Source organism: Castanea sativa, chromosome 12 (assembly GCF_040712315.1).
Source record: "Castanea sativa cultivar Marrone di Chiusa Pesio chromosome 12, ASM4071231v1".
Taxonomy (NCBI): Eukaryota; Viridiplantae; Streptophyta; class Magnoliopsida; order Fagales; family Fagaceae; genus Castanea; species Castanea sativa.
Genome location: NC_134024.1, coordinates 10,921,753 through 10,934,883, shown reverse-complemented (window position 1 = coordinate 10,934,883; position 13,131 = coordinate 10,921,753). Strand labels below are relative to the sequence as shown.

The 13,131-nt window shown below is 33.9% G+C and overlaps 2 protein-coding genes across 3 annotated transcripts; one reads left to right on the top strand and one right to left on the bottom strand.

Moving 5' to 3' along the window:
• On the top strand, positions 1 to 3,141 carry LOC142618868 (DNA-directed RNA polymerase V subunit 7-like). 2 transcript variants are annotated; one of them, XM_075791906.1, is made up of 2 exons: positions 1 to 147; positions 2,388 to 3,141. In XM_075791906.1, the coding sequence occupies exon 2, from the start codon at positions 2,402 to 2,404 to the stop codon at positions 2,927 to 2,929; it is 528 nt and encodes a 175-aa protein (XP_075648021.1). In that variant the 5' UTR covers positions 1 to 147; positions 2,388 to 2,401; the 3' UTR covers positions 2,930 to 3,141. The 2 variants fall into 2 exon arrangements, with proteins under 2 accessions (XP_075648021.1, XP_075648020.1); XM_075791905.1 differs by lacking the exon at positions 1 to 147 and adding an exon at positions 902 to 1,049.
• A 302-nt stretch (positions 3,142 to 3,443) lies between these two features.
• On the bottom strand, positions 3,444 to 9,635 carry LOC142620028 (DUF21 domain-containing protein At2g14520-like). Its single transcript, XM_075793468.1, has 13 exons — positions 9,322 to 9,635; positions 9,136 to 9,212; positions 8,925 to 9,008; positions 8,708 to 8,821; positions 7,266 to 7,352; positions 7,045 to 7,184; positions 6,876 to 6,963; positions 6,456 to 6,529; positions 5,779 to 5,963; positions 5,376 to 5,635; positions 4,923 to 4,969; positions 4,548 to 4,803; positions 3,444 to 3,743 (listed from the first exon to the last, which is right to left on the bottom strand). The coding sequence occupies exons 1-13, from the start codon at positions 9,500 to 9,502 to the stop codon at positions 3,696 to 3,698; spliced, it is 1,641 nt and encodes a 546-aa protein (XP_075649583.1). The 5' UTR covers positions 9,503 to 9,635; the 3' UTR covers positions 3,444 to 3,695.
• Between the last annotated feature and the right edge of the window lie 3,496 nt (positions 9,636 to 13,131).

Genomic DNA, 13,131 nt, shown 5'->3' with positions numbered 1-13,131 from the left:
TCAAAAAAAAAAAAAAGGGAGAAAAAACCTCTCTCATTTTTTATGTTTCTCACTCTCTCACTTTCTTCTAACTGTTTAATTCACCTAATTTTTTACAACGCCATTAGAGCTGCATTTGTTCCGTCTGTGTTAACCTTCACCCCAAAAGTGAGTTCTTTTTTCAACTTTCTTTTTCGTTTGTTCTAAAGCTTGTGAAGTTGTTTCATATTTGATTGAGTATACTGGGTCTTATATGAAATTAGTATCTGGGTATGTTGGTGTGACCTCAAAGATTAAAGCTTTGAGAACCTGTGAGTGAACCAAGTGATTCTTTGTCCTCGATTCTGTCAAAAAGCATAGAAAGAAATGTCTTTTTTTTCTCTTTTTTTTGCTGCTTTCGATTTTGTCGTTTCAAATTATTCCATGTAATCTTATACAAGTTAGTTCCTTTTGTATGTGAAAGAGTTTTGTATAACATGCATTTACATGGGTAAGCATCCATTTATTAAAGATGGCCTTAATGCCAATGTTAAAATATTTGCTATGTGTTTGAAACTTCAAGGGCTTGAGGCTTTTGGGGAAGTTGAACTTTTTAAAGTTAGGTTCAGTAGTGAATAAAGTCTGCATTTTTATATGTTTAGAGCAAGTTGGTCTTCGAAATCCAGTTCAATGAGTGAGTTACATGCTTGTATCAAAACATTTTAGTTTTTTTTTTCTTACTGGGTTGAGACTGAAATTTTCTTTTCTGCAATTTTAAATAACCCATGAGAAAATATCTTATTAGCTAGAGTTGGAATGGGGTTCTCTTTTGGTAGACACAGTTTTGTATTTTTCTGGTTTTCATGGGTGTTTTAAAGAAATGAAAGCTTTGTTTGAGGTATTTTAATGAGAGTCATGACTCATGAGTAGTCCTTAGTGATCTTTGGCTCGGGAAAAAGCTTCTTTATGTTTGTTAATTTATCAAATGCGGCAAACTCAAGCTTTGTTTTAGGTTTGGCCATTAAAAAAATCCAAGCTTAGGACTTGAAGCTTTCTCTCTTCCAGTCTTTGTTTGAGTGGAAAAATGCTTAGTAAGTTTTTACTTTTTCTTCTTTGCCTGAGTTGCTAGATAGCTGTACTTTCCATGCTTCATATTTTGTCTTTTGATGGGTCCTTAGCACACTGCCTATGTGCTCTGGTTTTTTGTATTCTTTCATCTTTTTTGGATTGATGCATTATTTACTTATAAATAAAAATAAAAATCCAAGCTCAAATATTATAATGTGTACATGAAAAAACTCATGAGTATGAGACTTGATTTGAGTATATGTAATGCTATATTCTATATGTTTAAATGTATATAAATATATTTATATATACTTGAGATTGGATTGTGCAAGTTTGTAAATAAGTTCATAAAATATCAGATTAATACTGTATATTGTTATTTTTTTGATAATATAAATAGTCCATTTGCAGTAAAAATTCCATACAGTTTTGACTATACAATGTTGGTGAATCTTATTTTTATAAGTTCTTATGTGAAAATCATTCCATCTTAACTCAAATGATATAATTTCAGCTATAATTTAGTTATTAATTATTAGCATATATGGGTTAAGGGGTAAAAGAATTTCATTTCCCATGAGGACATAGGATGGGGTTCTTTTCTCATGAAGTGGAAGTCATTAGTGCGTATCTCACATTCCCCCTCCCATTGGGGCCAAATTCACTGATAAAAACATCACCATTGTTATAAGAATAAGTAAATCACCAGCATCATCCGCATGGCAGTGACTCACTTGAACAAAACCACACTACAATTATGACCATAGATGTTATCTCTTACCAATTCTGTTGTACCACTTGTTTACTGCTCCACCTCATTCACACCACCACCACCACCACCACCACCGCCATATTCCCCTGTTTAAGCTGTTGTATATAGTAGCCATTGTGTGCTTCTATTCATAAAATGCTGAAAAACTCAAATAATTGATAACATGTTAGATGATTTTTTTAATTTGTTTATAACATGTTATATGATACATGTTGGCAAGTCCCTGTATTTTTAATTAGACTTGCTGATTTTTCTCATTGTTGTGGAAACAGCTGCATGGTAAATGTTGTAGCTTTTCTGTTCTCTCTAAAATCCACTGTTTTTACTTCAATGGAAAACTTCAAAAAAGAAGTTATATGATAATTAGGTTCTCAAATATTTGCAGAATTTTGTTTTTACTATTGTTTGTTTGCTTATGATCTTGTGAATTTTTTAATACAATGGTTTCTTTTAGCTATTGTATGGTCCATCCTCGCAACTGTTTATTTAATTTAGATGACGGACTTCTCAGAAGATGGGGAGACTTTGCAAAATTTAAATGGAGTTATCATACTCATGCTTATCTTATTATTCTTTTGGTTTATGACAGGTGTAGAAAAAAAAATGTTTCTCAAAGTACAGTTGCCCTGGAATGTGATAATCCCTGCTGAAAATCTGGATGCAAAAGGATTGATGCTCCAGCGGGCAATTACTGTACGCCTGATGGAGAACTTTGCTACTAGAAAGGCCACTAAGGATCTTGGATATTTTCTTGCTGTCACTACTCTGGAGAGCATAGGAGAGGGTAGAGTTAGACAGCACACTGGAGATGTACTGTTTCCGGTTGTTTTTAGCTGCATCACCTTCAAGCTTTTCCGAGGCGATATTCTAGAAGGTGTTGTCCACAAGGTGCTGAAGCATGGGGTCTTCTTGAGATGTGGACCTGTGGAGAATATTTATCTCTCTTGTCTGAAAATGCCAGATTACAAGTATGTGACTGGGGAGAATCCTGTCTTCTTGAATGACAAGCTGTCAAAGATTGAAAAAGATGTTGCGATCCGTTTCATTGTGATTGGAACGAAGTGGCTGGAGGTAGAAAGGGAGTTTCAAGCATTGGTCAGTTTGGAGGGTGATTATCTAGGGCCCATTTAGTGATACCCCCCTTTGCATGTGTTTGGTTTTTACCTTCAACTATGTGAACCTTGTTGATGTTTTCTTAGCTACTACTTAAGTACTCCAATTAACCATTTCGAGCTTTTGTAGCCAAGTATCTGGCATGTTAATATAATGTTATCAACCTGTGATTTCCATTGGCAGGTATCCAAATGTTTTGTTACTTTGTTAGCAGGGGACGTTTTTCGTCAGTGTGGTCTTCTGTTGCAACTTTTTTTGGCCACAAAAGTGGCAGTTTTAACCTTGTTTCCTTGATGCAAAACAAGGACAACTTGCTGTTAACACTCGACAGGTCTGTGCTACGTATTTTTTGAACCAATAATACCATTTTTCCATCAAGGAGCTGCTACTTGGAGACATGGTAGTACTCTCATTAGAGAGAAGATTTATCGATTATGGTTCAATCCACCAAGGTTTGGGATATATAAAAATAACAATCCTTGCTCTGTTATTTTAAAAACTATATATACTTCTACAAGAAAAACCCTGTATATTTTTCTTGAAATTCCACTGCTTCTAAATTCTAATGACACCACATGTATCAGGATGTCATTTACAGCCACACCAATACCGCTCTTTATACAACTGTTGTACAGTATGAACTATCCGATATATTAATATACATGCGATTAAATTAAATATGCATCAAAAAACAAAAGGGAGGAGAGAGAGAGTCCTTGGAGTTTGGATGCTGCAAACCTATCTAATTGATGCTATTTGACACCAACTCGTTCATCTAGGAGCTTTATGAATTACCAGTAAGTAACAGCTTCTCGTATAACTTTCTCGACAGCTACAAAGAAGTTCATAATGTATCAGTTAAATTCATGAGGGTTGAAAAATCTTGTTTTAAACCCTTAGTTAATTATGTAACAGATCTAGGAATTAATTATCAATTCAATTTTTTTGTTGTTGAATAATAATTAATTCAGTCAATCACACACAATCCCAATTATAGCAAATCTTTTTTTTTTTTTTTGATGGGACAATTATAGCAATTTAAACAATAATGAAAGCATAAAATCACCAAATCTGTAAAACAAGCAATAAGATTTAGAGACAACACAACATATACGGTGACGAAGTGGAAAATCGATGGAGAACGTCTTCAAAGGAAAAACCAATATGAGGACGAGACACCCCAATTAAGGCATTCACTATAAAAGGAGTTACAATCTCAAACAATATAACATGTCATTGTGTCTATGATTTTTTATCGATCAAATAATGGTCAAAATCCTTGTTTTTATAGATCAAATTTGATCAAATGTCTGTCTAAATATATACCTTATGTAGGATTCATTGTAATCATTATTAAACATAGTAAAGATGTAGCTATCTAGACCTTTTACTGTAGATGTAGGCTGTTATGCTAAACTATACTACCCTATATTCTCTCATTTTCCATGCTTTTGCTCTCTTCTCTACATCAATTTTATATCTTCTCTAGATTTTAACATCCATGAAGAGGATATGAATTCCAATACGCCTCCCCCACTTTTTGTAAGAAAAAAAAAAAATCTTAAACCTCATTTAGTCATGGTGCTAAAATGTTCTCATTAAAAAGACACAAAGAATAATTTAAATAAGAACATACTCGATGGGAGGATGGCGAGCTACGAACAAGGCCTGCAGATCCTGCTGGAGAATTTGGTATAGATCTTCTAGGGGAGGCGTATAGTATCGGTCTCACTAGCGGTGGCTGTATATATGGGGAAACGGGTGAACGAAGTATAGGAGTGTATGAAGAAAGTGGAGACGGCTCTGGTGTTCTCCAATAAAGATGGGAAACAGAAGATCTTCTGGGAGACCTCGATGATGATCTTCTTGAAGATCTCAGGTTGATTCTAATCCTGGAAAAAGATAACATAAACTAAATATCAAAGACATTTCAAAATCAACAAAATGGTATGGAATACAACGGCATATATGACAAAAAGAAAAAATTAATGGCCATTAGTCCATTACTCACTTGTTGTGGACATCAACATATTCATCAGTTTCATCCAGTATATCTCCCTTCAATACATAACAAAAAAATGTTAGCTTTCTGACATAATAAGGGAAAAAAAAAAGGATTTATTACAACTTAAAAATCTCATCTACATATCTTGATGAATAGGAATGTAAATTTAATGTTTTCAAAAGCTGAAATTCATAAAGTAGATCAAGGGGCTTATGTCCAATTGAGGAAGATAATATAACATATAAGAGCACTACGTGACCCAAAAGGCCAAACTAATGAATTTAAGTCCAATTATGTTATATTAATCACTCATTTTTTTTCATTATCATCTAACATGAGACTCCAGTAATCAACTAATCACTCCATTCGCACACGTTAATATTCCATCATGAGCAACTGATATCAAAATTATAAGTGAACTAAACTTAAGGAGTATCAACGAAAACTCGCATATACAACCTGTAGCAGTTCCTCCAAAACATCTTCCATTGTGATGATTCCAACGACTTCCTCATCCAAGTTGCTTGGGAGATCTAAGTTTTCATACAAAATATTTTCACTTCCTTGCACCCATTTTTTATTATGTGAATTCAAATCTTGGGCTCCTTCCTTGGCATTCTTTAGTGTTGAACTGTGATCATCTGCATCACTAGAGTACAAAGGGGATGAATTTGTGGAGATACTCAAACGCTCTTTCTGTTCAAGTGGAGAATAAAATCCTGTGAAATCCAGAGCCATAACCTTAGACATCATGGCAGTATTCTTTGCCCATGAATTTAAATTTGACATATCTAATAAAAAAATAGTGAAAATATATATTATCAAGAAAAATCTGTAATTCTATGTCACCACGCAGTGTTACCTTTCCTCTCTGCTTGCATTTGATTCGATTTTGGATTAATGTTAATATCCAATACGGTATGGTTGCTTACTGCACTATTCTCAGTGTCTTTGACATCCTTCTTACACTTAACAACAACAGCCATATGGCTATGACCCTTCTGGAATTGATTCAGTATATCATATAGTGGCCAGTTGTCATATACCCTGTCATAGAAGATATACCGATTCATGCATTATTGGCCCCGAAAACGATAGCAAGGTCAAATGTATATGAAAGTTGTTAGAGTTGTTTAGTGAATGAGAAAGAGAAAAGAAAATAGGTAAAGTAAGAATTTAATGTGGTTTGGCCTGAACACCTATGTTCAAAGTGAAAAGCCTTCACATGTACATCTTTACTATACTATTTGTAAACTCCCGGGGTTAGTTTTTCCATTTTACAAGTATATGGGTCTACAATAGGTTTAGCCGTTTAGGTCTCTTTTGCCTTAATATCTTGAGCAAAAATAAATGTGCAAGATGCTAATTGTCATATACCATCTCGTATGATTTTTCATTACAAATTTTAGAAAGAATTAACCCTTTTACAAGTTAAAAAAAAAAAATTTTTGGAAGTAAAACGGTAGAACAATAGTTAGTTACGGTGTTGAAACTTACATTAGAATGAAAATAGCTAAAATGAAAAAGGAATTCTCTTACTTAGGTATTCTCCTGATGGTCATATATTTAACTGGAGTTTCATCTTCAGGGCGGCAGAATATCAAATTCTTGACCTATGACCAAATGAGAAAAAAGATGCAATTTGGTTATATTTGATAAATTGATAATTGTTCCAAAAACTTAAACTGCTAGAAAATGATAATTTTTATTATTTAACTATAACTATAACACTCTCCCTCACGAGTGGACGCAGTCTTCCCCCACAATAAGCGGGACTCAACTTGTAACATTTTTACAAAATTGGATAAGGTTAAGAATAACCAAATTTATGCATTTAAAAAAAATGATTTTTCAAATATTAATTTGATAACAACTGTTGGGTAAATATGCATAGTCTATATGTGTTATTAACTCAATTCTATAAATTCTGCAGTACCATTTAGTTCCTAAGCTGCTTACCAGAATGAGGCCAATGATGTTTTTTGGGCTTCCCGAGTAGACAGGTATTCGACTGTGACCTTTGCTCAATACTAAGCCTATTGTATGCCTAAGGATAGAGGAAAGCCGAATTGTAATAATAGAAAAGAATGATATTAATATCACTCAAAGATAGAAGGTAGGCACATACATGTCAATTTTTGAATTTATGTCTAGACAAAAGGTTTCAGCAATGGGTGTCATAGCATCTTTAGCCACCTTCTGTGTTAAATCTAAAGCACCAGTAATAATAGTAGTTTCATGATGGGACAACTCTCCTCCTTTCCCTGCCTAACATTGAATATCAGCATGTCAAATTGTAACTCTCTCTGCTACCACTCAATCATATTGAATATAGTACAAGAAGCAAACCTTATTTGCATGCAAACCGACCAATGTCTTTAGCTCTGCTCGTCTATAAAGTGCAGAATGCCCTTTGCCGAGGAGCCAATCCAACAGCTGCAATAAAAGAATCCCAAACAAATTGTGAAACCAAATTCCCAATTGTCAAGCTAAACATAAAGGTAAAGTGCCTAGACAATTTTTCTCTCTTATGTTGGCATACCTTAACTAGTTCAAAATTTTACTTTCAGTCAAAATGTTCCTCTAGTTACATTTATATTTTGATGCACATGTTTGGCCTATGTCGTTTCTAATAAGATATATCTGCATTGCTAATTAATGTCATTTAGGTGACTGGTGGCTCGAAAACCACAATACTGAAGCTGTTTAATTATTTGATAAATGTGTTTGCACTGTTTGGCTGTGGTTATGAGTTTGAAGTTCGAACCCAATATGTCTTAATGCACCTTAAATCCATTTCAAACCCTTGGTTGCTGTCACAACTCACAAGTCAATCAGTACCTCAGCCTTATGGTGCTTCTAGTGTGTTTGGTTTGGCTTCTTTGGTGGAGTTTATTAGTTTATTTGCTTACATACAGCTTTTTAGAATCTTATTCTTCTAAGCACAAAATCAACAAAAAACTATTCCAAACTCACACTCATTCATAAAATAGATTAGGCAACGCTCTTCTGTTCTTGTTAAAATGGATTTGATTCTTAAAAAAATAAATCAACATTCTCTATTCTTGGAAGCATGGTAGATAAAGAGAAATTATTGTAGAAGTCAGAATTAAGGAGATGGAGTTTCAATGGTTTGACAATTTGTGGAAGTTTGTGAAGCCAATGTAACAGTCAGCACGGAATATAGCAATAGGCTGGTGATTTGTTTTAGAACTTTTTGCATATTGGCTTTGAGTGAGTTTGCATATTTTTATTAGCTTAAGCTAGGATGGTAAACTACAAGTACGAAAGAGACATTTTCTTAGATTAGTAGGTGAGTTGTTGTGTTTGGCTTATCAATAGGTGGAACAGGTTTGGCTTCCTACTGAATATTATTGGCTAAAATGTATCTTTCTCTTACTTTTAGGTGATAGTCTTTTGTAAGTCTTGTCTCTTTTGCTTTGGATTGTAGCATAGATTGGTTGTCTTTCATGTATTTTATACGAAGTTATACCATCCAGTAAACTGAGAGAGAGATTCCATGATTTAGATTGAATATTACAAATCTAAAATTGTATTTAGTGTCACGTCATTTATAACGTAACATAATGCATACTATAATACTTATCTCAAAGCGCCCATCGGTCTAATTGTACTCCACTATCGATCATCCTCCACTAGTTCCTAGTGTGATAATTTAGAACTAACTCTTATTTTAATTACTGATGTCAATGGTCGGTATATCATAGCAAATCATGAGTGCAGCCAAGGAAACTAAAACATTTAGGTGAGATATCTATCATTTAAATTACCTTGCTAATCGGATATGATATGGGAAAGAAGATTGTTAGAAGGAACCGGACAAAGACGGACATTTTTGCTCCAAGACTTAGTCCATATCTGGAACAGACAGCTTGAGGGATGATCTATGAAAAAAAAATATTCATATAAGGAATACATAATATAATTTGATAACACCATCAATGTCTTTGAGTTTCAACCATTAATGTTTGGAAATACAGACTTTACCTCTGCACATGCAAGTACAAGAGTAACCGATAGAAGAATGGCAGCCCAAGATGGAAGCATTGAATCCAGAAAAATTGGCAGTGCCTTTAAAAACGACAAATTAATAACATTCACAGTTAATACAGATTCAGAATCTTACTATTAGAATAATGGTTAAATGATTAAATTTATATTTTTTTTAACAAGTTTTTGAAACTAATTTTTCACATACCTCCATAGCCAGTGATTTTCCCAAAAGGAGGGTGCACAAAAGCAAATGCTCATTCTTAACAAGTGGCAGTATCTTTGCTGCAAATCAATTAGCAAAAGAAAAGAGAATCAACAAACATTGATAAAACTTTCTTAGCATAGTTGAAGGAAAATGCACAGATGTAGTGAAATATAATTGAATGCCAACCTGCATATTTCTGGTCTCGGGGCCGACCAGCCTTAGTGAAGACCTCAAGTTCAACTTGGCTGAAAGACAATAGTCCTAGTGCAAGTCCTGATGTGATACCAGCAAATAACACAAGCGACACACATATAATTAGGAACACCCAAAACTCAAGCGCACAACAAAGCACACTATCCTCTCTCATTTTCTTGTTGGATGAACAATGTGTGGCAATGAATGAGGACAAAGAGATTGGCTTTAAATAGAAGTGGGCTTTAAGCCTTTAACAGACAAAGAGCAAAGGCTTTGTGTTTTGGAAAATGTAAATGAAGATATATATATAGAGGGTGTTCAGAACCAGAAACAAAGTCTCAGGTGCTGAATAGCTAGCTGCTTTTCTCTACAGATTCTAAGGAGAGAATCACTCATGTTTAATCATGGAATAACAAAAAGGAATATTTGTGTTTAAATGATAGAAATTAAAGTAAAAAAATCGAAAAAAAAGTAAACTTTAGATCATCAAGAACTTTGACTGATAGTGAGGGGTGGTTTTGGTTTTAGTTACAATGCACAAATAATACTCTCAAAATTTCAAATAATGGACAGTCCGAGACACCCACTAAAGGCAAAAATATGACTATATGTATGATGGAAATGCACCTTCTACGTGCCTTCACTGTTGTGAAACCGTGTGGTAGATAGCTCATGCATAAATAAACACGTAGGTGTGATTGGGGTAGCTCATATCTGGGTTCGCAGTTACAAGAAATGCAGTCCCAGGTAGAAACTCCACCCCAAGAACAAGGGTCCCATTTAAAGTTTCACATGAAAAGCTTTTTGTTCTTCGGGGTAGAAAAAACATGTCCAGCCAAAAAAAAAAAAAAAGAGAGAGTAAAAGATGAGTTATAATTGTGCAACTCGATGATGAGAAGCTCTCTGATTGGGTTGATTGGCCAGTGGTATATAGAAAGAAACGCAGAAAAGTTAATTTTCAAAATGACCTCATGGTAGATTTATTATTGTATGAACCATTTGATTTTATATATCTAACATTTATCTTGGGGCACTCACTAATTGCGGCGCCTCAAGGAAACAGCAGTATCATTTGGGATTTGGCAAAGAAAATGTCACCACTGTCATCACTATTTTTAACCCAAAAAAAAAAAGCCAGCACAAGGCCTAAAGGTGTCCAGGCTTTTTTTTGGCCGATTACAAAGTTCGTTTTTTTTTTTTTTAAATTTATTTTTATAAATTAAAAAAAAATAATTATAATAAGTCAATGGACGAGTAAAACCAAATCCCTAGGCCACACTTTTTTTTTTTTCGAACGAAATGACTTCTTTTGGCTTATTACATGTTAGGACTTTTCTTTTCTTTTCTTTTCTTTAACTTTTTTTTGGAAAAAGGGTAAATAAACATGTTTCCCACCTTGAAATCTAAGTCAGTAGACAAACAAGCCACGTATCTTATTTTCTCTTTATGGACACAAAAGGACTCTTTTGTGACTAATTATACATTTAAGCCTTGAGGCGCAATTCAACAAACAAACAAGAGCAAGGCCCTTTTAGGCTATAGGATTTATAATTTATTTCTTTGACACGGACTGTTTTGGAAGGACTAGAGACCGTATTTAACCACAGGCAACGCATGTTAGATATTATATGACCATTTAAAAATAAGAGTGTAAGTAAGGGTGTCTATGGGTCAGATTGAGTATAGTTTTTGCTCAACTTGCACTCAACTTGATCAAATCAGGTGGAGGAAACTTCAACTCGTGGTCGATTTAAAAGAAGCAGCGGATTGCGTGGATTTGGCTCTTCATAGGTAATTGGTGTATTGGTTAACATTAGGAATATCTAACATCAGGAAGAGGCTATAAAATGCTCAGAATGACGAAAATCCAATGGAGATCCTACCAGATCTGGTAGATCTAGCTGGATTTAGCTTTCTTCATCGGTTGGATTGGGTGGGTCAGATTCTAGAGAAAGAAACCCACCACTTGACTCGCTATTATCGAATTTTGAAGGTAGAGACCTGTTCTAGACTGCCATAGTCACCGGATCGAATTGAGTCCAATTCGAGTCCGATCAAATCCTTCGAGTGGGTTGGGTTCGGTGGGTCTGTGAACACCCCTACGTGTAAGGCTAATTGAAATAATATGCAACACAATCAAACTCATAGCCCAAACTCATGATGAATTCAAACTCAAGAGAAAACTTAAAAGGAGGATTGATTTGGTAGGTAGTAAAGGGAGTGTTTTTTGAGTGAATGATATATATGTTATGCTTTAGTAAGGACAAAAGATGTTCCACACATGAAAAAATAACTAAAATTGTGATTTAAAGTTATGAGTTGCCAACATTTTGTTATTACTTTCAATACGGTAGCACCACTTTAGGTGATTATTAAATAAAAAAACTTTTTTTTTTTTTTTTTGTTTTGCTTTAGGTGGGGGCATGGATGTAAGCTAGCTAGTTGGTTATTTCTATACATTCTTGAGGTCTTTTTGAACCAGCTTAATTCTTGAGGGAGGATTAAATGTAATTTTTTAAATTTTAAACTTAAAATTTAATTTTGTATATTAAAAAATAATTATATATATATATATATATATATATATGGTTGGGTTTAAGTTACACCTGATGTAGTTCTAAATAATGTTACACCACCTAATGACTTATTAATGAATTTATATTTTGAAAATTCTGCCATTGGATTACATGTTCTATATATTCCAAACATACATGTCAATTTTCATATTAATCAGATATTATTTACCATTTAATCCATAAACTCATCTTTTATGTATTATTTTAAACTACAAAAATAATCTTTGATCACCTTTGATAGATGACATGATTATTGATCTTTGATCACTTTAAAATTTTTCAAGCATGGAGAATATACAAACATAATGTAATCCAACGGTCGATTTGTCAAAATTCACATCCAATTAAAAAATATTGATTAGTATAATATTACTTAGAGTTACACCGGGTGTAACTTGAACTCAACCCTTATATATATAAAAGAAAAAGTTGTGGGGTTAGGCGGCTATGGCCTCCTTGGACTTTTAATGGCTCTGTCCCTGCCGGCTATCTGGTTACGTTTTTTTGACTTTGACGTTGGTGTAGAACAAGTTTTTTCTATCTTTGATTATTAATTATTTCTCCATAGACAACTTATTGATATTACTTGCAACTTAATCTTAAAGTTTTTATTTATCTGTCTTAAGCTCACGTTTGAGTGTGGGGTTTTAAGGTTGGTTGCATTGCATAAGCTTTGGGCATGTGGAGTACTAAAAGCGTACATTAATTGAAGGTAAGTCTACGCAGCAAAAAGTTTGAAACTCAACTTACTCATCAACAAAGAGTTTGAAACTACAATTCTATTAATACTGTATTCACAAAGTTGGTATGCACCATTGTATCTAGACTAATGCATAAATCTCTAATTGACAATTAGATCGTGTCTGGTCGGTGTTCTAGAATAGTTTGGAATCTAAATTTGCTCTTTATTTGGTTAATTTTTCTAAGAAAAAAAATAAAAGAATTACGCATGCGGAGCTATTCATGCATTAAAAAAATGACTTGGTCATGAATGAAGTATGATAGACAATGATTTTCCATGCAGTTTACATCAAATGGAAGAGTCCATGCATCATAAAAAAATGACTCCGGTCTATCAACGAGGACTTGCATTTTTAATTAGGACCACGTGTGTTCATAAACTAACCCTTTAGACAATCACACATTGCATGTTTTCGCTGCTAGATTTCATCAGCGCTGATGAAACCAGCAGCGAAAACATGCATATATGCTAGCCATATATGTA